Source organism: Motacilla alba, chromosome 1 (genome assembly GCF_015832195.1).
Source record: "Motacilla alba alba isolate MOTALB_02 chromosome 1, Motacilla_alba_V1.0_pri, whole genome shotgun sequence".
NCBI classification, from domain to species: Eukaryota; Metazoa; Chordata; class Aves; order Passeriformes; family Motacillidae; genus Motacilla; species Motacilla alba.
The window spans coordinates 45,869,992-45,896,264 of NC_052016.1; the positions used below are offsets into that span (position 1 = coordinate 45,869,992).

General features: G+C 42.9%; 1 protein-coding gene across 1 annotated transcript; it reads right to left on the reverse strand.

Annotated features, from left to right (window-relative positions):
- Nucleotides 1-4,971: 4,971 nt before the first annotated feature.
- LOC119703511 (ankyrin repeat and KH domain-containing protein mask-1-like) lies at nucleotides 4,972-16,078 on the reverse strand. Its single transcript, XM_038143488.1, has 19 exons — nucleotides 15,696-16,078; nucleotides 13,928-14,042; nucleotides 13,622-13,795; nucleotides 13,428-13,534; nucleotides 12,825-12,962; nucleotides 11,392-11,474; nucleotides 11,134-11,235; nucleotides 10,955-11,016; nucleotides 10,267-10,369; nucleotides 10,085-10,149; nucleotides 9,397-9,499; nucleotides 9,215-9,279; nucleotides 7,652-7,754; nucleotides 7,470-7,534; nucleotides 6,780-6,882; nucleotides 6,607-6,662; nucleotides 5,910-6,012; nucleotides 5,690-5,796; nucleotides 4,972-5,109 (listed from the first exon to the last, which is right to left on the reverse strand). The coding sequence occupies exons 1-19, from the start codon at nucleotides 16,076-16,078 to the stop codon at nucleotides 4,972-4,974; spliced, it is 2,175 nt and encodes a 724-aa protein (XP_037999416.1).
- Nucleotides 16,079-26,273: the final 10,195 nt, after the last annotated feature.

The following is a 26,273-nucleotide window of genomic DNA, read 5'->3' on the forward strand; positions in this document are numbered from 1 at the left end:
GAAGGAGAAAGGTTTTCTCTCTCTGCTTCCATATATTACTTTCAATTGATGTCTGACACTGAATTTATCCTAAACAAATTCCAATAATGACTGTGATAATTATAATACAGATTAAGGCCTCAAGTAGTGTAGCCAACCCTTCAGTGACTAATTCCCAATTTCCTGCAGAATTTTGTTTAGCTGATTAGTCTCTGCAGCCTGTTGTAATTCCTCGGGGAATTGTCTGGCTCACTGACTCCGTGAGTATATGATAGGTATACAGGTGATGATATTACTCAAATTGCACATTTTGCCAAACCCTTGAACTAAATCTAGTATGAGGTTCCCAGTTTCCCCAGAAGAAGCTATATCCCTTTGAGCTACTATTCTACAAAGTATAGAAATATGATCTTCATTAACCGCTTCATTTCAGACAAACACTATCATGCACTCTATAACCATCAAAAAATTCACTTGATCCCAAGTACAATTTAATAAATATTTCATTTCAATCTTATCTGTAAAGGATTTGCTGTCTGCTGAACAGCCCAGTGAAGTGTTTCCCAGTTTGGGGCTGGCTTTGTCCAGGTGTAGTGAATGCAGGAGTCTCAGCCAACAGTTTTCATAGCCATGTGGGTAGCCAGGAGAACTTGGAATGGTCCTTTCCACTTTTCCTTAAGTGTTTCATCATTCCACATGTGGACATATACCTAAGCCCTGGGTTGATGAGGATGTACCTGAATGTCCAAGCTAAACAATAAAGCTATGCTAAACTGAGAGCTCTTTTCCCAAAGATAATACATACTCTTTTAAATTGCTATTTCCTATAACATGGCTTTCTCCTGAGATAGTTTGATACAGCGTGCCTTAAATAATTTCATAAGGACTTAATCTTTCTTTAGATCTAGGCTGTATTCTAATTCTTAATAAAGCTAAAGAAAAAGCCTGAGGCCATCTTAGTGAAGTTTCTTGACAAATCTTACTTATTTGCCATTTCAAGTCTCGGTTCATCCTTTCTGCTTTTCCACTGGACTGAGGTCTTTAAGGAGTGTGGAGATTCCATGTAACTCCCAAGCCCTTTGCATAAACTTTGAACTGTTTCAGCCACAGAATGAAATTCTCTGTCTAAAGATAGACCCAGTGGTACCCCAAATCTGGGTATCATTTCCTTTAACAAAATTTCTGTAACTTCTAGAGTTTTGTTGGTGCGACAGACAAAGGCTTCTGGCCATCCAGAAAAGCTATCCGCCAAGAAGAATATCAATAACCATCTTCCCAGGGTAGTTCTAAAAAATATGTCCTGGTTTAAGACAGTTTAAAGAGGTGAACATTCTAAAATGAGTTACCTCCCCTTAGTTCCATCCAGTCCCTTTCCACAAATAAGGAACAGACACAAGCAGATATAAGAGAATAGATAACAATTTATTATCAAGTGAAACAGCAACAGGCAAAAAATAAGAGTAAGTAATCACTAGCTAGTGATACTAGATACAAAATTGCTAAATTTCACAAATCTCATGGGAACAAAGAGACACCCAAAAGGGCGGAAACACCTGCAGGGTGACCCAACCCCAGGGACTGTCTCACTTTGCACACTTCACTCCAAAACAGTTTTTGATAGTGTGTGGAAAATCACGGTGCCAAAGAGTGGAGTCCAGAGAAGAGTCCTGCAAAAATCAACTTTATTTGAATAAAGGGAGATTCTAGTGGGCCATATCCCTGTGGGGTCTCTTGAGATCTTGGAGGATCCAGCCTCCTTTTATCCTAAACTCCCAACTACATGTTGCCCTCCTCCTTTCCCCATTGGCTGAGGCACTAAGAGTGTACAAACTTCCCAAACCACCTACTACATCTTCCTTCCAACATGTACCCCCCACACCCCTTCCCCTAGAATATGATTGGGTCTTTCAGGTTATCTAGTTATATGGTCTGATCTCTCCTAGACTCCCCGTAGGAAAACCTGAAAATTTTAAAATTTTCCCACATGAATATGGAACTAGGCTCTATGGGTCACGAACAGGGAAGGCTCTGAGTAGCTTACTGAAGTAAGAGATTGCTGGATTGTCTCAAAGACTTCAATAGTCTTGGCTTGTTGCTGGATTGTGGCTTCCAGCCTTGCCGTTTGCATTTGGAGACTGAAAAAAAGTACAGGCCTTATCACAGAAGTCCACAAGAGAACAAATCCCAAAAGAACAGCATGAAAGAACCTAATCTAAAACAAAAGCATCTTTGAAAATCATGTATTAGTATCTCACTGGAACGCAAGACGACAGTCCTGTTGTTTTCACAGAAGCACACAAAGTGAAGCCTTGCTCCACTGTCTTACCGTTGAATCCGTTCTTCCAGCTGGGGGATAGCTGCAGCTGAAGAATCAAAAGAATCAACCAGGATGCCTTGCATGTTCCTCAAAATTGTTATTACCTTCTCCTTTTGGGCATTCTTCCCTGAGTCAGCATAATATTCTTTCTTGTTAAGAGGTTCTTTCAGGTCCTTGAGCTGTCAAACCACAAGAACAATCCCCAGTAGAAAATTTTATATATTTAAAAATAGTAGAGTGCTTCGATGTTTTAATTCTGATGTTAACTTTCAAAACCTGTGTTACTTCTTCATCTTTTGTAGTAGGCCCTCTCCTACACCGATTTCCTGGAGTGTTTCCTAAAGACTGGCACAACACTTTTCCTCTCCTCTCTCAAGGATTCTGAACACACTTTGTAGCCTGTTCTGGTGTCATGGTTTAGGAATGGTATTCCCCTAATTCGTGCTCCCACTGAGACTTTCCAAACCACACTGCTGTTCCTGTTCCCTTGCTCCCTCCCTCTCTTCCCCTTCACCCCTGCAACAGGAAGGAGAGAAGAACTGGAGACACAAAAGGTAAAGGTCATGCGTTCAGTTAAGAAAAATTTACTGGAAACAGCAATGAGATAAGAAAACAGTAACAGCAAGAATATTCGTAAGAAAAGTACTCAAGAGAGAAGTAAGAGATTCATATGCAAAATGCTCAGAACCGGTGTTAGCCAACCACTCCCTCTGCCACACTTATTCAACCACAAGGGAATAGCCTCCCTTTCCTTTCCCCTTCCCCATGCACCTGCCCATGCACCTGCACATTCCCTCATGCCCTGCCCTGCCCTGATCTGTTTCCTCCATTCTCTGTCCTCGTCAATGACCTGAGGTGGTATGGAATAACCTCAGGGCCCTAGTCCCCTCCTGGCTACTGTGATTAGAAACTCCTCCTCTTCCTAAAGTGACTTTACAACTCCATAACATTGGTGATGGGAGAAAGAAATACTACAAAACATCAGTGCAATCCTCCAACAGGCCTATTCTTTCTCTGCCAACACACAGTCCACTTTGCGAAACCACACAGGAGAAGCAAATACTGTGTGCTCCATGACGCTTGGGAAGCAGCTATTTGAAAGGAATACATGTCCTTCTCCCATTAAAGACAAAGTGACATCACAACTAGTGATTTTTTAAATTATAGTCACCAGACTTATAAAATCAGTCGGGTCAGTCATGTGTCACTCAACTTACTCCTTCTGCAAAGTTGTGTAGTGTACTAAGACCACCTCAGTGCAATGCTCCACTGTTACTTCAAGTGGTGCCAACAGGCAAACATCAAAGGCAGCAGTGGTGTTCCTTCCCCTGAACCACCCCATGTTACACAAAAGTCTTAAGGAATGATCAGTTCCCTGCTCTGTTTACTACAAAGAAGGCTTGATACTCTGCCAAGAAACAGGCATTTTCCATACCCTAGTTTTACACCTCTCCAGTTTCTCCAACAGAAGTTTCTGTTCCTTCCTGCTGTTGATCTTCACAGTTCCAAGAGGAGCTCCTTCCAGGGGGTCCTTTTTGAGAATTTTGTCAAGCTTCTGGCTGGCTAATGGCTAAGGAAATGGTGTTTCAAAAGCATGGCAAAACCAGTGTGAACATGACAACAAAAGTGATGCTTTTACTGATGAAATTACATCATTAGATTGGTCTGCAGGTTGAGGGAGAGGTTGGCCAGCAGGTTGAGGGAGGCAATTCTCCCTTTCTAGTCTGCTCTTGTGAGACTCCACTTGAAGTACTGTGTTGCCCTCTGAGGCCCCCAGCACAAGGCAGACATAGACCTGATGAAAAGAGGCCAGAGGAGGGCCACAAAGCCATTCATGGGCCTGGAGTGCCTCTCCCATGGAAAAAGGGTGTGGGACCTGGGATTTTTCAGTTTGGGGAAAAGCAGGCTCTGGGCAGATATTATTGCAGCCTTTTAACATAAAACAAAGGAGAGATATTTTTACCAAGGATTGTAGTGACAGGTCAAGGGGCAACTGTTTAAAATGAAAGGACAGTAGATCTGGATTAGATGTAAGGAGGAAAACTTTCCAAGTATTGTGATAGAACACTGGACCAAGCTGTCCAGAGGAGTTGTGCTCATCCTGGACGTGTTCAAAATGAAACTGAATAGGACTTCAAGCAGCCTCTTTTTGCAGCTCTTCTGCTTTGAATACATATGAAATTAGGTCCAAAATACAGCTCAGGTCCAGATTAATTACTTCCTCTCAGAACTATTTCAAAATACACTCACTAGCAAGAGTACATGTGCTTACACTGATAGGTTCTATTTAGGGATACTTGCATCCATCTCCAAGAATCACCTGTTTGTCCTGCTCAGAATTTGTTTGAGTTGAAGAATCAACCTTTAGCTGAAGATCTTCTCCCTGGAATGCAGGAAGCTAAACAAACAAGAAAAAAGAGAAACAGCTGGGAAATGAATCCATGGCAGGACTGCAGCATCACATTGCCTTCAAGCAGAAAGCACGAAGAAACATGACTTCTGCCTAGGGCAGGGCAAGAGCTCAGGAAGTACCTTATTCTCAGAAGAGGACATAAAATGTTCCTTCTGTTCTGCTCTTGCAGCTGATAATAGAGATTAAAAATAAGGTAAGAGTGTTGCTGCTATGAGTGCTTATTTCACTTTGCTTTTCCAAAACTGATCCACTCCAGAGAGGCCTACAAAGGTAACCATGTAGACCCTCTGAAATTACCTTTGCCGCACTTCACTGCAGCAGAGCTCACACCCACTCTGTTTTGGTCTGCAGCAGGAAGCTGCACATTGGCTGAGGCTTTCCTTCGACCTTCAGAATCAGTCTGCGTAATTTAAAAGAAACAGATGAGAGCTGCCACAGATTGCTTCCACACCCTCTTCCACCCTCAAAGCTTCTGCTTCAGCCAAGAGGCCTAACAAGAGAGAGTTCAGGTGAAGGAAATAACAATAAGGGCAAACACAGTCAGCACGTTTGGCATCTCTCTCTTCAGTAGATTGTTCAAAACAGGACAAAGTCCTCCTGCCCAAGCTTGAGAGAACCTAGGCAGAAGAAACAGATCTCTAAACTGTGGGTCATACACTACCATTTGACATTGACTGGATCCACAGAAGAGATCTTTGAGGTGGGAAAAAAAGATTCTTACAATGCCAGCCTTCTAGGACTTCAGGGGACTGTAAGCAGAAGGAAGTTTTACTTATTTGCCCTAGAAATCCCACATGGTTGTCAGTTGTAAGGAGGCCCAGGACATTAGCTGGACCCCACTTTGTCCCAGTCCCATCTGAACAGCTTGTCTGAAGCAGCAGCATGTCAAGGTCCAAGTTATGAACCTGTGGCAGAAGCAGCAGCAAAGGAAAATAAGCCCAGAAGCAGGTCAGTCCAGAGGAACCCACACTGTAAGGTACCTCAGAATCCCAGGGGGAATCACTGTATTCCTGTTTTGCTTCCCCCCCTGCTGGCTGCAAGACTCTGTCTTCCTTTTTCACTTCTCTCCATACTCGTTTCGAGATTCCTAAGGAAAGAAAAGCGCACAATAGCTATGAGTGTTTATTTTACTCTGCTTTTCTGCATCTGATTCACTCCAGAGAGCTTACAAAGGTAACCATTTAGTCCCTCTGAAACTACCTTTGCCACGTTCCACTGCAGCAGAGCACACATCCAACCTGTTGCTGTTTGCAGCAGGAAGCTGGACAGCAGCCGACACTTTCCCTTCACCTTCAGAATCAGTCTGCGTCATTTAAAAGACACACATGAGAACTGGCACAGGCTGCTTCTCCAACCACTTCCACACTCAAAGGCTGTACGTCAGCCAAGAGGCCTAACAAGAGGGATCAGGTGATGGAAAGAACAAAAAGGGCAAACACAATAAGTACATTCAGCATCTCTATTGAGCAGGGTTTTCAAAATGGGACCAAGCACACCAGCCCATGCCACAGAGAATGTAGGCAAAATAAATAAATCTGTAGACTGTAGGTCATATGGAAACCCAGTTGTTGTTAACTGCATGTACAGAAGAGAGATGTTTGGTGGAAAAATGAATCCTCACAATGCCAGCCTTGCATAGTTTTCAAAGGATTGTAACAAACGTGGAGCTTTACTACATTATCCTTACTGGAAATCTAGATTGGACATCTGCTGCAAGGATGCCCAGGACATTAGCTTGACCTCATTTTGTCCTAGTCCAATGTGAACAGTGTGTCTGCAGCAGCAGAATGTCATCAAAGTCTAAGGTGTGAAGGTGTGGCAGAAGCAGCATCAAAGGAAAATGAACCCAGAAGCCAGTTATTCAGAGGGACCTCACTGTCTCCCTCAGAAAAGGTACCTCAGAATCCCAAGAATTATCATCTTCTCTTGATCTTCCTGCTGGTTGCAAGACCCCTAAGAACAGATAAGATACTTGTCACAGCTCTGAGTACTTGTGTCACTCTCCTTTTCCAAATCTGCTTCACTTCACTGAGGCTTACAAAGGTAACCATGTAGTCCTTTTGAAATTACCTTTGCTGCATTCCGCTGCAGCAGAGCGCATGCTCCCTCCTCTGCGGTCTGCAGGAGGACGCTGCCTGCCGGCAAACACTTCTTCTACAATTGCAGAAAAAGGCTGTGTGATTTAAAAAACACACATAAGAGGTGACACAGGTGGCTTCTTCCCCCACTTCCATGCTCAAAGCTTCTGATTCAGCCAACATGACTAAGGAGAAGGATAAGGTGATGATAAAAACAAAAAGGGCAAACAAAGCCAGCATTGAGCCATTATTGCTGTTGAGCAGGATTTTTAAAATGAGACAAAGTCCACCTGCCCAAGCAAGAGAGAACCTAGGCAGAAGAAATAAATCTCTAAATTGTGGGTCATACACAACCATTCAACATTGGCTGTAATCACAGAAGAGAGCTGTGAGATGGAAAAAAGCAATTTTCACAATGCCAGCTTTCTAGGACTTCAGAGGACTGTAAGCAGAAGGAAGAGCTACTTCTTTGTCCCAGAAATCCAGCTTGGGGATCAGCCACAAGGAGGCCTCACACTTTAGCTGGACCTCACTTTGTCCCAGTCCTAACTGAAAAGATTATCTGAAGCAGCAACCAATTAAGGTCCAAGTAAGGAAGGTGTGGCAGAAGCAGCATCAAAGCAGAACGAGTTCAGAAGCAGGTGAGCCAGAGGGACCTTACTGCCTCCCTCAGAGAAAGTACCTCAGAACACCAGGAGGAATCACTGTCTTCCTTTTCAGCTTCTCCTGATGCTGCTGGCAAGACACCTAAGAAAAGATAAGTGGCATGTCATTTCTGTGGGTGCCTGTTTCACTCTGCTTTTCTCCACTTGCTTCACTCCTGAGAGGCTTACAGAGGTAACCATTTAGTCCCTCTGAAATTACCTTTGCCACGCTCCACTGCAGCAGAGCGTGCATACGACCTGGTGCTGGTTGCAGCAGGATGCCGTGCACTGGCCTGCACTTTCCTTTGATCTTTAGGATCAGTCTGTGTAATTTAAAAGACACACTGAGAACGGGCATAGGCTGCTTCCACACCCACTTCCCCACTTGAAATTTCTTCTTCTGCCAACAGGCCAAAGGAGAGGGATCAGGGGATGAAAGAACAAAAGCAGCCAACACAGCCAGCATGTTCAGCATCCTGTTGAGCAGTGTTTTCAAAATACGGTCAAGGACACCCCTCTGAGCTAGAGAGAACCTAGGTAAAAGTAATTATTTCATAAAGTGTAGGTCATATGGTAACAGTTTGACATTGACCACACCTAGAGAAGTGAGAGAAACCAATCTGATTTTTATTAATGCCTGAGCATATGTTATACACAAGATGAAAAAAAACTTTAGGGGTTGTACACCTGCTGGGAACCCTGTCCCTGGTGAGCCTTCACCTGGCAGCCAATCAGAAGAGAGAAAAACTTCCACATCCGGACTGCAAGCGACCCCCTCCACTAGTCAGTGGAGCAGATCCCTGCATGCCCAGGGAAAAAATGCCCAGGAAATTGGGCCATGGGATGAGCCTGAGTACACAAAAGCAGTGAACAGCACCACATCATTTTCTTTGGGTTTCTTGAAAGCAGCAGGGCTCGCCCAAAGGGTCAGCTCGCTCGCTGCCCCCCAACTCTTGTTTTTCCCTTCCTGCAGTCCTGTTTCCCTGTCCGCAGCTGCCCAGTTTTGCAGTTTTCCCGAGGCACCTCGACGCCATGGAAACCCAGCGCTCCGCTGTTTGCCCTGATGGAGCGGCCGGCGCTGCCCACGGCTACCACAGCCCAGCCCGGAGAACCCGCAGCAGCTCCACGAGCGTGTGCCCACCATGGCAGCCTGTTCACCCGTGGAAGGGACACACAGCCAGCTGTGGTTTGAGAATTGCTCCTAGCCGCCACAGGAGCCACGCAGACTCATCGCAGCTTGCAGCACTCACACTCCGTCTGCCGAGCTGGTGCCGACAGGCCGCCCGGGGTACAGTTTAATGATCTGTCCCTGTATTCTGTTTCTCTCACCATCTCTCTTTTCCCCTCTTTGTTCTCTTTCCTATCCCCCTTCAGTAGGAGCACTTATCTTTCTTTATAAATAAATAGTTCTCAGACATAATATTGCTGCACTCGTGTTTTATTTTCATCCGAGAAATCTATCAAAAAGAATCCTCCCCAGCTCCCCTTTTACAGCAGGATGGGACAAGGGGTAATCTGAGTGATGGAAAAACAGCAATCCTCACAATGCCAGCCTTTCACTGGTTTCAGAGGAGCTTTACTGCTCTGTGCTATTCTAGAAATCTAGCTTGGAGGTCAGCTACAAGGAGGCTCATGACATTGGCTGGACCTCACTTTGTCCCAATCCTAAGTGAACAGATTATCTGAAGCAGTGACAAGTGTGTGGCAGAGGCAGCAGCAAAAGAAAATGAGCCCAGAAGCCAGTGAGTCAGAGGGACCCCACTGTCTCCCTCAGAAAAGGTACCTCAGAATCCCAGGGAGAATCAGTGTCTTCCTTTTTCGCTGCTCCTCCTGTTGGTTGCAAGACCCCTAAGAACATACAAGAAGCTCATCATAGATCTGAGTGCTTATTTCACTCTCCTTTTCCAAATCCTTTTTACTCCAGAGAAACACACAAACACAACCATTTAGTGCCTCTGAAATTACCTTTGCCACGCTTCTCAGCAAGAGAGCGCACGCCCACTCTACTGCATTTTCCAGCAGGACGCTGCACAGGGTTAATCGCTTTGTCTCTAAGATTACTGAGATGCTGAGTAATTTAAAAGACACATGTGAGAACTGGCACAGGCTCCTTGTGCACACACTTCCTTGCTCAAAGCTTCTGATTCAGCCAAAAGGCTCAACAAGAGAGGGATCAGGTAAAGGAAAGAACAAAACGACAAACACAGCCAGTGCATTTGGCATCTCTCTTGAGCAGATTTTTGAAACCAGGATAAAGTCCCCCTGCCCAAGCCTAAGAGGACCTTGGCAGAAAAATAGATATCTAAACTTTGGGTCATACTCAACCACTCAACATTGGCTGGACCCACAAAAGAGATTTGCAAGGAGGGAAAAAGCAATTTTCACAATGCCAGCTTTCTAGGACTTCAGAGGACTGTAAGCAGAAGGAAGAGCTACTTCTTTGTCCCAGAAATCCAGCTTGGGGATCAGCCACAAGGAGGCCTCACACTTTAGCTGGACCTCACTTTGTCCCAGTCCTAACTGAAAAGATTATCTGAAGCAGCAACCAGTTAAGGTCCAAGTAAGGAAGGTGTGGCAGAAGCAGCATCAAAGCAGAACGAGTTCAGAAGCAGGTGAGCCAGAGGGACCTTACTGCCTCCCTCAGAGAAAGTACCTCAGAACACCAGGAGGAATCACTGTCTTCCTTTTCAGCTTCTCCTGATGCCGCTGGCAAGACACCTAAGAAAAGATAAGTGGCATGTCATTTCTGTGGGTGCCTGTTTCACTCTGCTTTTCTCCACTTGCTTCACTCCTGAGAGGCTTACAGAGGTAACCATTTAGTCCCTCTGAAATTACCTTTGCCACGCTCCACTGCAGCAGAGCGTGCATACGACCTGGTGCTGGTTGCAGCAGGATGCCGTGCACTGGCCTGCACTTTCCTTTGACCTTTAGGATCAGTCTGTGTAATTTAAAAGACACACTGAGAACGGGCATAGGCTGCTTCCTCACCCACTTCCCTGCTCAAAGCCTTGCCTCCAGCCACCAGGCCTCAGGAGAGGGATCAGGTGATGAAAAGGACAGAAAGGGCAAGCACAGCCAGTGAGTTTGGATCACTGCTGAGCATCGTTTTCAAAACAGGATCAAGTCCATCTGCTCAGTCTGGAGAGAACCTAGGCAGAAGAAATTAATCTCTAGACTGTAGATCATATGGAACCAGCTGATACTGCATGTATCTAGGGAAGTGAGCTGTGTAATGGAAAAACAGCAATCCTCACAATGCAAGCCCTTCAGTTTTCATAGGACTGTTAACCAACAGTGAGCTTCACTGCTCTGTGTTATACTAGAAATCCTGCTGGAAGGCCAGCTGCCAGCAGGCACAGGACATTAACTGGACCCCACTTTGTCTCTGTCCCAACTGAACAGCTTATCTGAAGCAGCAGCATGTCAAGGTCCAAGTTACGAGTGTGTTACAGAAGCAGCAAAGGAAAAAAACCCAGAATTCAGGGAGTGAGAGAAACCCCATTGCCTCCCTCAGAGAAGGTACCTCAGGGTTGCAGATGGTGCGTTTGTCTTCCTTTTTCTCTGCTCCTTCTGCTTTGTAGTCTCCTAACAAAAGATAAGAAGTGTGTCATTTCTGTGAGTGCTTATTTCACTCTGCTTTTCTCCACCTGCTTCACTTCAGGGAGGCTTGCAAAGTTAACCATCTAGTCCCTCTGAAGTTACCTCTGTAGGGCGGTACTCTAACAGAGCACGCAGACACTTTATTTTGGTCTGCAGCTGGACCCTTGTCTTTCTTTTCTGCTGCTTCTTCTTTTGGCACATCACCTAAGAAATAAGATAAGAAGCATGTTGTTGCCTTGAGTGTTTATTTTGCAGTCCTTTGGCCCATCCCTCCAGACCAGCTTCCTATTGATTTGGTATGATTCTGCTACAGGCCACAGTGATTTTCCTCATCAGCTCTTTGAAAGCAAAGTATCTTACATGACTCTGCCAATGCAGGTGTTTCCAAGGGAAAGACAGGAGTTGTCTCATAGCAGGAGCTCCCAATTTTTTCATTAGCAATACTAAATATAGAAAGGAAAAATATGCATTAGGTAAAATCCCCCCAGATTTCCATGCGCTCTGCCAGAAGAGCAAAAGCCATGCATGCTCCATTCTACCCATATTCATAGACAACTGCTAAAGGGTCACACACACACAGAACTTACTGCAGTCCCAGAGAAATGGAGACTGAAATCCTCATTAAAGGCATGCTGACAGTACAGGTGCCTAGTCTTATCTGTGGAGTAACTCACCTCTGCTACAGTCTGGCTACAGTCTCATCTGATAAATCCCCTCTCAATTTCAAGGGCCAATGAATTTAACCAGCCTCCTGGCAGACTGCCATAACCAAAGCCTCTACTTCAGCTAGATGTTATGCTAATGGTGCAGCTACTCTCCACATCAAGATGGTTTAAAGTCTCTTCAGTCCTGGTCCTTCACTTTGAAGGGCTTCAGAAATTCCCACAGTTAGCCTGAAGACCTTAGAGTTTAGAGAGCTCTCAAGTGGGTTATCAAACACCAACAAACATCGTGCTTGCATTCCAAGACCTGTGTTGTCTTCTAACAACCTTGAGTTGAGTGGGGCTTGGGTTTGTTTAATAAGCAGAAAAACAAACAAACAAAAAACCCAAAAAACCAAACAAACAAACAAAAAAATCAAACAAGAAAAGAAATGAAACGTTCTCCAGATGAAGGCTGCTGTGCAGAATGGTGCATTATCACAACATTTATACTGTGCCAGAAGCCTGGAGGGAAGGAATCAGCACCAGGTATTGTAAGAGCAATCTTCAAACATGCTTTCTTCCTAAAGGGGTTTTTACACCACGGTTTACACAAGCTCCCTTCTCTCCTCCTTCCAATCAATACAGGTTGCCAGAAGGGGCAGGAGTAGAAGAAACAAAGTCAAGATCCAGTGGCATGATTTAATGGGCAATTGTTTATAGCTAGAAAAGGCATGCTTGTAGGAATACTGCACTTCATTCACTCATCCCTTGGCTACCATCACTGTGAAAGAGAGCTTTTTTCCTCAGTCTAGTAAAGCACACAGGGGATATCAGTTAGATCCCCTCTGAAACAAAAGGCAAGTAGTTGCTGCCAATGCACTGTAACTTGGAAGCACACAGGTGAATTCTCAGAGACAACTGGGGGGAAGGGACAAAGTTTTCCTCAACTTCTAAATCTACTCTTGACACAGAAAGAGATACATCAGAAGACATCACTGAGCTTAGCTTCTACAAAGCTCTCAGCACCTCATTAAACCCTACTGTTGTTACCAAAAAGGGAGGTACATCAGCACAGATATTAGGAGAATGCAGTTGTTCTAACAATGATGTAAAACACTTAAAACCGAGCCCAGGTCTGCTTTCACTTACACATCATCTTGAACCATTTTGGTGAAAGGTTGACATGGGTTGAGTCCCTTGTCTGACTCAGGAAAAACAGCACCATATTGAAGAAGAAGTTGTATTATTTTCTTATTCCCAGAAAAAGTAGCAACTGTAAGAGGTGTCCTAGGACATCCAAAAGATAAGAGTAAATACATCAGCTTTTGCAAACATTGCCTGGCCAATACTTTAATTCCTCCTTGCTCCTTAAACAATTCATTTCCCCTCTCTTACAGAGTGAAGGCACAGCCAAATGCCTACAAATGTTGGAGAATTCAGGCATGTGGGACCTCAGGAGGTCTCCTGGACAACCACCTGCCCAGAGCAGACTCAGGGCCTGTGCGCTTGCATGTGCATGCACATGTGGGCGTGTGGCATGGCAAACAGTGCTTTCTTGCAGTCCTCAGTGTGGAAATCACCCCCTGAAGAAAGCAGCAACTGAGCCCAGGTCTGCTTTCACAAGTCACACAGGAGATCCTTCTTTAAGGATCTTTAAGGATCTCCTTTTTAAAGGTTCGTTATTATGCCTCCCATCAATCCAACTCAAGCAGGGCTAAGGAGTCCCACATGCACTTTTGACAAACCCATTACCTATAGACTTTATCCTGAGCATTCACATCAGCTCCTTTTTGAAGAAGGAACTTGACCATTTCTTCACAATTTTCGGTGATTGCAAGAGTAAGCGGAGTGTATCCCCACTGAAAGGAGAAATCATCTCAGAATAACAGAGTGAAGTCGAGCAAGTTGACACGGGAAGAGCAGCTTTACCCAAAGTTCAAGCTTACCTTATTCTTAGCATCAATATCTGCACCATGCTCAAGTAACAGCTCCACTAGAGATTTGCTAGAAACCATGACAGCAAAGTGAAGGGCGGTGTTACCATTTACACCTCTGTGGTCATGGTTGGCACCATGTTCCAGCAGAATAGCTGCACAGTCCCTGTGCTGGTACTCTACTGCCTGGAGACAAGACACAAAGGAGGAATAACTTCCAATATCTATGTTTCTCACTGTCAGAAGCCCCGCACCTTCCCAACACTGGAAAGTATGAGCGCCATCAAAGATTAGAGAACATATTCCCCTTCTGCATACCTTCATTAGTGGTGATTTATCCAATTTGTCACAAGGATTTAGCTTGCACTTATTTTCTACCAGAAACTGAACAACATCTGCATGGCCATTTATGCAAGCAAGATGCAGAGGAGTCCTAGAAATTAAACATACGCAGTTGTCCTGGTTTAAATCCAGATGGCAAATAAGCATCATGCAGCCACTCGTTCATACCCTCTCCCTCCCCACCCCAGTGGAACAGGGAGGAGAATAAAAATTAAAACTTTAAATAACAATTAAATTATAACAGATTGTTAAATACAAAAAAATAAATAAAACAAATATAATAATAATAATAATAATAGCAAATAAAAAAATCCCAAGAAATAACTGTGGTGTACAATACAGTTGCCCACAACCCACTGACTGATGCCAAATCCCATTTCAGAATGTTGACCTGACTAAGCTCCCTCCAGCTTTTTGTGTACTTTCTCACTGGCAGAGCAGGAGACACTGAAAATGTCCTTGACTTAGGGTAAACACTGCTTAGCAATGGAGGCTGTGTAAATCTACAGCGAGTGCAGAACCAGTGTGTGAGCCCTGAGAACCCCCCCCTCCCCCACATCAGTCCTGCATCACTTTTGTCCCAGAGACTGATGGGATGGGACTTCTGACAGCACTAGGAAGGCTGTGCTTTCTGCAAATCCCTGCTACACCAAGCCGCTCAGTCTGGCACCTGGAAAGGAGCTGTCTCTGCTTGAATGAAGGGCTGATGAGCTCCACAGAATCATCAAACCTTAATATGGTTTGGGTTGGAAGGGACCTTAAAGACCATCTAGTTCCAACCCCTGTCATGGGCAGGGACACCTTGCACTGCACCAAGTTGTCCAGAGCCCCATCCAGCCTGACCACTTGGATAAACAGAGAAGACAAAAAGTACAGGGCACAGGTGCCAGAGCAGGGCAGGGCAAGCCAGACTGGAGTGAAGCTTTCACTGTCTCCTATTACAGCTCAGGCAGGGCTCCTGTAAGGCTGGTGCTCTGGGGTTGGCCCTGCTGCCAGACACAATTCTGGGCTTTGCTGGCTCTTCCAGACAGGGTGGGTGTGTTCTCTGCAAAACTGGGTTTGTCACCTGGTGCGCAGCAAGCCAACAACTACACACTTGTGAGAGACACAGGTTACATGTTTCAGAGTTACACATGCCTGGGTGCTCAATGGTATTTCATAGATAAAGCACACCCCACTGGACTTTCCATGCTGTTATTTTGTGCATAGGAGTTCAGAATTAATAGCTTCTCAACTACAGCCCCTCTACTATGACTGGTTAATATTTTCCATACAAGTTATGTAACCACAGCTAACTTCTATGCATGCTTAGGGGAGGGGTCTTCACCTGGGCAGGGGTCTTTTTAACCTGCAGGTGTGATTTTCAGCATTATAATGAAGAAAATACAGCTACAGTATACATGGACCTTGAGTCTTTTGCCAAACTGGCAACGCATATACATAGAAATACATCAACAGCTTGATTTATGACAACCTTTACAGATGTCCTTCACTAAGGGATGCTTCTGCTGTCTGTTCTACTGACACAACAATATCTTGATTTACTACATCCTTAACGCTTGTAAGTCCCAGGATGTCCTTGGCTAAGGGATGCTAGCTGCTGCTGTTCCACTGATAGTCTCCTTTCTTGCAGCTTAGGCTTGAAAGCAGGCGAAATACAGCCACAAAAAAACCCAGCCCGACTCAGATAATTTTGACAAATTCCGCATTTTGAACAGGCGGGGGGCCTGCTGTTCGCCCTTACTGCTTGTCCCGGTTGCAGCCATTGATGCGGTGCTTGTTGAGCCACCAGTGCCGCCGCAGCCGGGCCAGGTCGGCGCTGGCGGCCGCGCTGTGCAGGTCCAGCAGCACCATGGCGCGGGGCTCGGCGGCCTGGCGCTGCGCTCGGCACACACCGCGGGAAGCCCCGGCCGGGGAAGCTGCCGTGGGGACGGGATCCGCGGGTCCGAGAGGGGACAGCGACCGTGGAACGCGCCCAGGCGTCACACACGGGACACGCCCGGCCCGGGCACGGGCGGCTCCGGAGGGGAGCGGCAGCTGGCATGGCGCGGCCTGTAGAGTCAGAATCACAGCGTTCCAGCCAGCCTGAGACCTCCTCCTCTTGAGGAAGTACTCATATATACTCATTATAGATCATGAAGAAGTATGAGCTATAATAATGAAGGATGTTAGCCCAGATGAAAAATAAATAAATAACAGAGCTGACACGGTGCTGGTTCACAGGAGACTGTGTTTTCCCCTCGGCAGACAGCGTTCTGGAGATATCTGTTCAAGCTGCCTCTAAGCCAAGGACAGGCTTTCGAATAGGAGGCAGGCTGGAACTCTCCCATGGTTTCCCATCTCCTAGTCCCGGCGATTAATTGTATTTCTATCCTCTTCAACACATTGATCATTTTGTGTTAAAACATTAGCTAATTAATGACTACCTTTGAACACCAGAGTTAGACTCATTAAGTTCATTTTGAATAAATCAATAACTGAGACAAAATTCCTGGTGGTTTGGGCAGCCTTTAAAAGGGGTAATTTAGAAAATGAGTTTTCAATGACTCCATTCTAGCAGCTGGCAAGAACTCAAAAAATAAGCGGAGTCTCAACTGGGGCCATAAACACTTTTATAGAAACACTAAAGTCAGATTTTCAAGGGAATTCAGCACCCCAAATTCCCAGCTTTTTTAAAAATCTGCCTGCTCTCCTGGCATTAAAATACATCACTTCAGAGGCAAAAGCTCTGAGCCCTCTATCATGAGCAGGAGCGGGGGCTGTTCACTACATGTGCATAGACAAAGAGAAAACAAATTATTTCCTGGAGAAAAAGACATTTTAAGGAATGATTTTGCATTTCCTCTTTTATCCATTAGGAAAAACAGTGGATGGCAGGTGGATGCAGGAAGAAAACTGCAAGGATAGAAAATAACTCTTCAGGGAAATGCTAATATGCAACATATATACTGATTTATTTTCTTTTTTTTTTTTTTACCTAAAAGCTTATTGTAAAGCTTATAATAATATAAATGAAAGATTAAAGTCTTGATTGCTTTAATACCTAACTGCTAAATCCTGTTAATAGGGAAAATATGTCTGACTGCTTTTTCTAATCCTTTTCATGCCTGATTTTCAAATTATATGGTAAAAATTCACCACAGACAAATGCAAGGGCCCCCACTGAGGGACAGGAATGAGTTAGGTCACTGGTTGTTCATAAAATAATCCCCTAGTAACTCACCATAAAGGAACAATTTACATTCACAAATAATCAGGAGCTAGATTTTAACTACCTAGATAAAAGTCAGAGTCCTTCAGTGTGACGTATTCTTTTGAGCTTTAAAAGGCATGGACTTTGGATGCTAGCTTCTCAAAAACTTGAAGAGGCAAGACCACAGAATGTGGAATGGATTAATCCTTCACCAGTTACACCAGTAGAGGTTGTTCTAGTGGATGTGATAGAATCACACTTAGTGGTTGTATCAGCAAGCAGTATAGAGAAATACACCCCACTGCAATGGCTGTTATTGTGTGTCCCCTGGAGATACCCTGCTAGAGCCAAAGTGTCACCCAAATACAGGCTTGTTTCATTGAATGCCATAAACACTGCTGCAATAATTATCCAGACTGGAGGCAATTCCATTCATTCAATTTTGCATTTCATTCACACAGCCTGGCCTAAAGCACATCTTTGCAAATGTTGTGTTTGATGCTATCCCAGCAAACTGTCCACCCAGCATTCAGAATTCAGCTGGCTAACTGAAATAACAAGTAGAAACCCCAATTAATTTTTAATGCCTCTTCATAATTTCTGTGAGTCACATGGTTGTTCTCTGCTGCAAGTAATTGGTTTCTTGCAGGAAAATAGACACCTGAAGTGTCTCAGGCCATTCCACCTGACTGTTAGCACACTGGTCATTACCATGACTTGAAAGAATTTAGTTGTGCAAGTAACAGAATGCTGCCATGAAACCTCCACCGTAGTCACTGGGTATGGTGTAAGAACAGAGGAGCTTTCATATTTAACATGTGGCAAAAAAAAAAACCTGCTCTCACAAACCTGTTGTATGTAAGATTCCCCGATTCTAACAGTGCATCCCATCACCAGTGTTTGCCAGCCACCATTCACTGGTGTAGCTCAAAGGTAGCAGCAGGGTTTGCTCCCAGTCATCACTTGAATCTCTTAGTGATTGTTAGATTTCATCCTGCTTGATGAACAGATTAGTTCTGTGTATTGGAATTACTCTAACTTTTGCTCAGAGAATTTACTTATTATTCTCAGAGTATCAGAAGTAATCAATTCTATGATTTTTTGCCCTTTCATCCCTCATAATGCTTTTTCATCTCATTCGAGAAATGCATTTTCTTCTGAAATTTGCACCCTGAGTTCTACTGGGACCATCCACAGAGTACCAAGCTTGTAAAGACAGCACAAAATCAGCCTTGATATTTTTATTCATTGTAGACAAAACTAAAATCACTGTTTAGTACTTTTCATCACTTGCATACCAACAGAGTATCAGTTCTTGTGTATTAGCCCTTATTAGTGTTTTTATCTGCTCTCTTTATTCACATTTTTTCCCAGGCTTTTGAATTATCTGATCATAATGACTGTGCAGGCTGGGATCCCTCCATTCCAGGCCTCCCTGAGATTCACAACCATTGGGAGATGCCTGCTCTCAGGACATAGCCTGTTACATACTCCTTTAGGCAACTCCTTATCTGCTAACTACATCTGGTCTCCTCCAACTTCTGTTTGTGAAGGAACTTCCATCATGTGCTTACCTGCATGGTTTGAAGCTTAAAGAACATTAGCACCCTAATGCTGGTGGGATAAATACTGCAATTGCCTTTCAGCCAGAAACAGTCCCAAGAAGAAAAGCTCACAGAAGCTGGCAGAGAGGGAGATTACAAACCTCCTTAGGGCCAGGTCACAGTCTCACAGCACTTTCCTTCCACCAGGGTACAAGAAAAAGACATTTTGGACATAGAGTCACTACTACAAGATACTTTCCTGATTTGGGTCCCTTTTTTCCTCTAGACAACCCCCTGCTTTTTTTTTTTTTTTAAACCATCTTTAAGAAAGCACTCAGGAAAAGTTAGGACACAAGCTATTTAGGTAAAACTGGCAGTACTGAGGTGTTGCAGGACACCAGAGGAATGGCTGGCTGGCTCCCAACATCCAGGTGGGGAAGTGGTGGGAGAACGGGGCAGCAGTGAGTGGGTGGGGCAGTGCCCCCTCCTCGTGTTTTTGTGCATGGCCAGCCCCGGAGCCCATGCTGCCAGGAACAGCCCAGCTCTGCTGGTAGTGCTGGAGCAGGATTCCAGTGCTGGAATTGGCATAGGCTTGCCTGACAGAGGACCACGGGCATAATGAAATACTAAAACTCAGCATAATTTTACAGCTGAAATTGACATTTTTTTTCCAAACTAAACTATTCTTTCAGAATCATTCTGCAATAAAGTTATATTTATGAATGCTTATTGCATAAATACTTGCTCAATACTCGCAGGCCCTTTGTGAGCTGTGCTCCCTTTCATCTGCATTTTGTCTTTCCTCTGCTTTGGGTGGGTGGTTGAGATGAAGTGACTCACCACTGGACACCTTGAAATAACTTCAACAGACAGAAAGAAAGCTAATTTAATTTTAAATGACAGGAACAGTAGGTTTACCTATCTAATCTGATTTATTAGTGTTCCCCTGCCAACTAGTTTGGATGAGATTCCAACCATATAAGCACCTTCATTTGCTTGGTCTCCTACAGACATTTTAGAAGATTGTCCTTTCTATGGATTTTGTCATATGTGACAAACATAGTGAATTCCCTTTCTTCCTTTCTTTCCAGTTGGTCCTTAAGAGACAGAGCACATGGTTAATTTGGGAGATTCAAAGAACAAAGATAAAGACTGGTTTAAGTCCACTTTCTCTGAAAGATTTTTTTTATTCCCTGGAATTATGTCTGATACAAAGGTTTCTTACAAAGGAAATTCACAACAGACCCACAGGGGGATACTAAAACGGTGGGCAGGATGTGTCTTCAAACATCCCTAATTCAACAACTGAATGCTGCACAAGGGAAAGGGACTGCAGAAAATGGACAAGTTCTTACCATGCAAACCTGTAATACAGTTTTGCCATTGTCACTAAGAAAGCAAAAGCTTTGTACTGAGCTCCTCAAGCCTTAGAGGAAGGGTGTGCCCTAAACAAGCTTTCCTTGTCCTGTACAACCTGCACGAGGTAGACAAACAGGAGCCAGCCAAACCTGGCTCTAGGGGTAATGGAGAGAACAAAGAGTGAATACTTCTAACACATGTAAAATGCATCATATATCGTATATTCAGATGTAATGTGGAGCTGCAGAGCAATCAAAAAAGAGTAAGGTGCAAATATGTGTTAGCAAATACATAAATGTGGCCCCAGGTGTGTCTTGAAATGGGGGAGAGGAAAACACCACCATGAAAATCCTGCATTTCCAGATGCTGGCAGTGGGTTAAAGCTCCCCCTTCACCACCAACCACCAAAACAAAACCATCCACCTTAAGACTCAGAGGAGCAGGGAAGGACCTCAGAAGGGGTCTAGAAACTAAACAGGATGAGACTAATAATTGTAATTCTATAGTTATCATTATTATGTTATTGTTGAAGCTTTTCTGCATTGAAGCATTTTTCTTTCTTATGTAATCATTTGGTCTGAGCTATTATTTGCTTCTTGGATTAGACTATTAATATTTCAATCACACCAGCAATAAATTCTTGTTTTATATAAATTTCTTCTGAAATTTCCTCTGTCCTACGTGCTCCCTATCCCTTCTTAATCCTTTGCTCCTCCCATTGCACCATCTAGAGTGGTGGCCACACTGAAAATGAACCAATGTGAAAGACAGGTTTTTTCCAGTGATTTGTTCTGGGAGGCTTGATCAACTTTGCAAACACCGTCAGAGTGAAGGGAAGATTACTACCTGCCTTAAAAAAGCTGGAGCTCTACACAGTTTTACTATCTGAGCGTCATTATAATTTCAAAACTATCTCATTCCAACAGAATGCAAAATGCAATAATAACTACCTGTGAAATTTCTATGGCTATGTCCTGACAGCAGTACAGCAGAAGCGGTTTTTCCCTACTCTTATTTATTCCTTCTTATTATATATATGCATTTTCCTGATTATTTTAACTATAAAACTAGCCACATTCCAGGAAACAAGAATTTTAAAGCCGATTATATCTGGAGCAGGACAGTGATTGAAATGAAAATTGTATTTTCAATATAGACTTCCTTAAAAATTACCATATTTTGAGTTTTCATACCTCAGTGCTTAGGGCAGGATGGAGAGTAAATACCACATATACAGAAACCTAGAATTAATTCTTAAATATTTTTCCCTTATCTAAAGCATATTTCTGCAGCATATCATACAAGCTAATTCCAGCCCAAATTTCAGATATTCAGTACTATTTTTCTTGATGCATGTTCCCAGAAAGGAAAGCTGAAGGGTATAGGAAATCTGCCAAGATAAACTAATGTATGAGATGATTTGCAATAGATTAGTCATTTAATCAGAAAATTCAAGAGATGTCTGAAAGAGCTGTGCAGGGTAATTTTTAAAAACAACTACTTCACAATAAGTAAAGAATTAAAAGCAGGCAACAGCTGCGCACTCCTCTGGGAAGAGATAATATTTTTGTTCTTTGCTTAGTCAGCAATTAAAGAGCTCTTAATCAATTAAAGTCTTCTTATAATCACAGTCACCACAGGACAAACAAATATTTCATAGTTCTTTATGCTCCAAATCAGTCTTATCCCGAGCTTTTGGTTTGTTCTGGTCTAAAGAAGGCTGCAGCCTTGCACATGATGCCAGCGATTATCCCAAAGCATACGGTCATGCTGAAGCTTCACATTTCTGTAGTGTTCCAGTTCCAGTTGAAGCTACAGAAACCTGGATCCAGTGCAGATGAATGCTGCACACAAGCCAAGATATTTATGTCCAAATTTCCAACAGCTTAAGGCACTAATTTCTTCCTTCTGTAATATTTAGAACATTTTCATCCTCAGTCTGGGTTTACATTTTCTGGAAAAAATATAATCCTAAACCTGCAACCCCAATTTTGGCTGCCCTTTCCTTTTTAATAACTTCTATATTGGCAAAGTGTAGGAATTGGGCATTTAAAGCATTTTTTAAGGGTAGGTGTTGGATTTTCAGAACCAGAGCCAGTAATCATTTGTCAAAGTCATATGTTTTTATAAATATGTTTTGTTTCTGGCTCTCAGTGTTAGTTGTATTTTCTATGGCTCACCAGCACCTTATGGTTCTGAGCAACTCAAGTACTGCTCGAGACAGATGGAGTGCTGGGTTAGTGCAAATTCTTCATCTGACCCCAGTTCAATCTCACAGCAAAATTCTCCATGGCCCTATAGAAAAAGAAAACCCAAACTGTTTATATCATTACACAATTACCCACATTTGCACCCTGAAATCTGCTCCTCATATGTGTGCTTTAAAAACAGCATGCTGCCACATCCTGGGAATACCTAAGCCCATCACAGCAATTCATCTCCCCTCATCACTATGTCTGCTGGTATTTTTCACCATCGGTCTGCCAAAGATGAGTTATTCTGACAACTTTTCCACAGCATCCACCCTGGGAGCAAATAAGGCTGCACAGAGCAGGCAAGGGATTAAACTCAATCTTGTGGTCCGGAGCAGCTGTACAGAGAACACAACACACATTAAAACTGTCAGGACTGTGGAACACATCCAAGATCACCTGAAGAGCCCTGGGCATGAGGGTGTTCTGTGACAAGGAGATGTGGTTTGGCATTTCACTCTTTTACACAAAGTTCCTAGGCTTAAACTGAGCTTTGCCTCTTTGTTTTAGGAACAAGTATATTCTTATATTGGACCTGCTTCTGACTGTTTGGTGAAGGCCATAATAGAGAAGTCTCTATAAAATCACCTTCTCCAAACAAGAAGTGAAATAATTCCTTTAAACTGTTAAGTCAGGAACTGAGTAACTGTTTGTCATCTAATTTCAGCTCTCCCACACATACTTACAGTGAAAGTTTAGGCCTCTAAAAGCTATTTTGGATTGACTTCAGTCTTCTAACCTGTCAAGAAGGACAAAATTCTGTACTTCTCCAGTGAGAAGTGATCTCATTGTAATCATTTATTTCTGCAATTACCTGTAGCTCATTAGGAGTGAGTTATTTCACTTAATTTTTATCTCTTACCCAGAAAACCCCACTAGGCAGCCAAAGGCATAAATCAGCAAAGAGACAGGCAAAATTAACTCTTGCTATAATAAATAATTTGCTGTTTGCTGAGTTTTATGTTAGTTACTAATCTTCAGACTTTCTATTGACAAGACATCACCTAAACTTGTATTTTCATCCATTTAAGCATCCAGTAAAACTTTTGGCAGAGTTGACACTCCAGAACTTGTTGATCTACTCTTTGTGACTTACTTTCAGCTTACTACTAACAAAACCACACTAACTCAACACTGCTTTATAATTCTTGACCCACACCTGGTTGTCCTGCCAAAGACATTGTGAAACTATTGGTGAATCAATTCACAACAACCCTCCTTTGCAAACTATGAAGTCAGGAAAAACTGCACAAAGTGCTACAAGAAATTGCCCTCAAAAGGATTTTGTCATATCCAAAGATGCTTTTACTATTCATGGCATGAAATGATGTGATGACTCCTTTACACAGGAGTAAGAATGTTTAAAATGCTACCAAAATACCAAAATATTTACTACAAATTAACCCAAGGAAAAGCCCACCTACTTCTTCCATGACTTGATACTGTAAAATTTCTCAGCTCTCCTAGTCAAGAATAGGTCTCTATTTTAGCCTCTGACAACTCAAAGCCTGCATGGGTATTACTGAAATTTCATCTCAGACTTGCTGCTTGCAGCCTCCTGAATCCAGAAACTATTGCTCTGCCCTCTTTCAGCCCTGCACCCATGAGATCAAACTCTAGTCAGGATGTTACCTCCACTGCTTTGTCCCCCCATCCTCCAAATCGTCTCCAGGATAATTAATTTTCCTTGTGACATACATGTAGAAAACCAAAATTATCTCAGTTTCATCTCTGCTTACCTACTTTGTGCTCCTTTGTGCTGAATGAACCACTGATCCATGAAAGCCTCTGGCTGCTCAACTCTGCTGCAGTCCTCACTCCCTCCCTCCTCTCCCTGGGCTTTTAACATTTGGCACTGCAGTAATCTTATTGCCAGCTCACCTGAAGAACATGAATCACCCCTCCTTCTCCCAAATCACTGTTAAAAAAAACAAAAGGGGGTGTTACAATTACAATAAACAAATGCTGGGGGGTTTTTTGGTTTTGGTTTGGTTTGGTTTTGGGGTTTTTTTGGTTTTTGTTTTGTTTTTTAGTTTTCCATTTCAGTTTTCCTCTCTGTCCCTGAAGTTCTTACAAGTTGTCATCTAGAAGGACCCTCTATTTTTTACTATGCAATATACTCTGTCCATTTAGTTTTTATCTGAAAACAAACGCAGATGGCAATTATTTCTTTTCAGAAAAGGATGGGATTTTTAAAAATGCCTGAACAGAAAGAATACTTTGGGTATCACTGACAGATGGCCACAGCAAGAACGGTGAGTATTCAAAAGTGTTTGTGAGACCAGGATTGGTCCCCATGCTTTCAGTGCTGAAAGCCAAGTGTCTGTCCCCTGCGATGTGTACAGTCAGCATCTGGTACAGAGAGGAGTGAAACACAGAAAGATCTGAACAGTTTAGGGAAATTCTGTCATTTCCACATGTGGTTTATAAAAATAAGACAAAGCTACCCTCTCTTTTTCATCGGGTGTTTTGTCTGTGTGTTTGTGTGTGAGAGTGTTGGGGGGTTTTTGTCACTGAATGCATTTGGAAAGGTTGACTTTGTTTTTTGAGGTGCATCATGAAAATAAAAAATTATGAAATTCACAATATTGGCACGTACATATTAGTATTATAGGGCACAGGTAAATCATTGCTAGAATGATTGTTGGAAGTCTTTCCAATTTTAATAACACTGTTCTTTCAGCTATTGCAATGCATAAGCAGTTCATCTGTCTTCATTGCCTTGCCTGACCATATTCTCTGGACTACTGTCAAAATATCCCCAGTGTCCTTGAAAAACCTCATAGACAGACAATAATCAACACATTATCTGTGAGTCTCCAGGGACCCATATCCAGAAGTAAACAAAACAGATCCCTGGTAACAGAGATCCCCAGAGGAAATGTGCTACAGAGAAATGCACTCCATTGTCTGTGATTCAAAAGTCAATGCTTCAGAAAACAATACTACTGTTTTTAGACATTAGAAGGACATTTTAGCTAAAAGCAATCTGAAAAGAAATTTATTTTTATTTCCTTTTGAAAAAAATTATATAAAAAATTAAGTTTTTTTTTATTGCAAACTTAAGGCAAAAGAAATCTCATGGTGCTCTGAATCTCTTGACTATTTATATCAGAGGCCATGGACAACTAGTGGAAAATTCTGATTGTATCCTGTGGAAGGCAGCAAGATATGTTCTAGCAAATTCTTTATGATGAAAGTTTTCTGAGCACAAATGGCTGCAACACTTTCTTGTCCATCCCTGTACTTCTCAGAAGTCAAATGATTTCCAGAAGAAGGAGAGAAGGAAAAAAAATTCAGGATAAGACTGTGACATCTTAAACTTAAAAATATCCTCTCACTAAGACTGAGTTTAGAAAATAAACTTTTCCCCCCAAGCTGTGCTATCCATGGCAATTTTATGCTTTAAAAAACACAGTAGCAAAATAGTAACTGTAATGCTTTTGGCTGTCTGCTCCTTCCCTCATTCATACATCATTTAGCTTCCTTTTAAGAGGTGAAAACATCAGCTAATCTGAGGAGGGAGACAACTGGTTTGAAGCAATTGTTCCATGGAATACTCTTTTTTTTTGTATTCACTCTTGTACCATCATGGTATGTCAATAATTTATAGAGCATTTAATTACGCAGTAAAGTGCAAGTGGGCATAATTTCCATAGCTATTCCAAGCACATCAACAAGGCCTTTTTCCCCTTAAGGCCTTGAACTGTGTATAGTAATGGACTTATAAAACTTTCCCTAGAGTACCTTACTGCTCTTGCTTTGTGTTCTTTTAATTTATTTTGGGGATGCTTTTTCGTTTTGTTTTGTTTTGGTTTTTTTTTTTTTGAAAGGGGAATTTTCGGGCCAAACCTAGAGAATACTCTTACTGCTTTGACTTCATCCTTTCTTATGTTGAGTACATTAATAAATAATATAGTGCTGACCTGCACTAAATGGTTTTTTAAAAAATCTTGCTCAGGCTTCACAGGAAA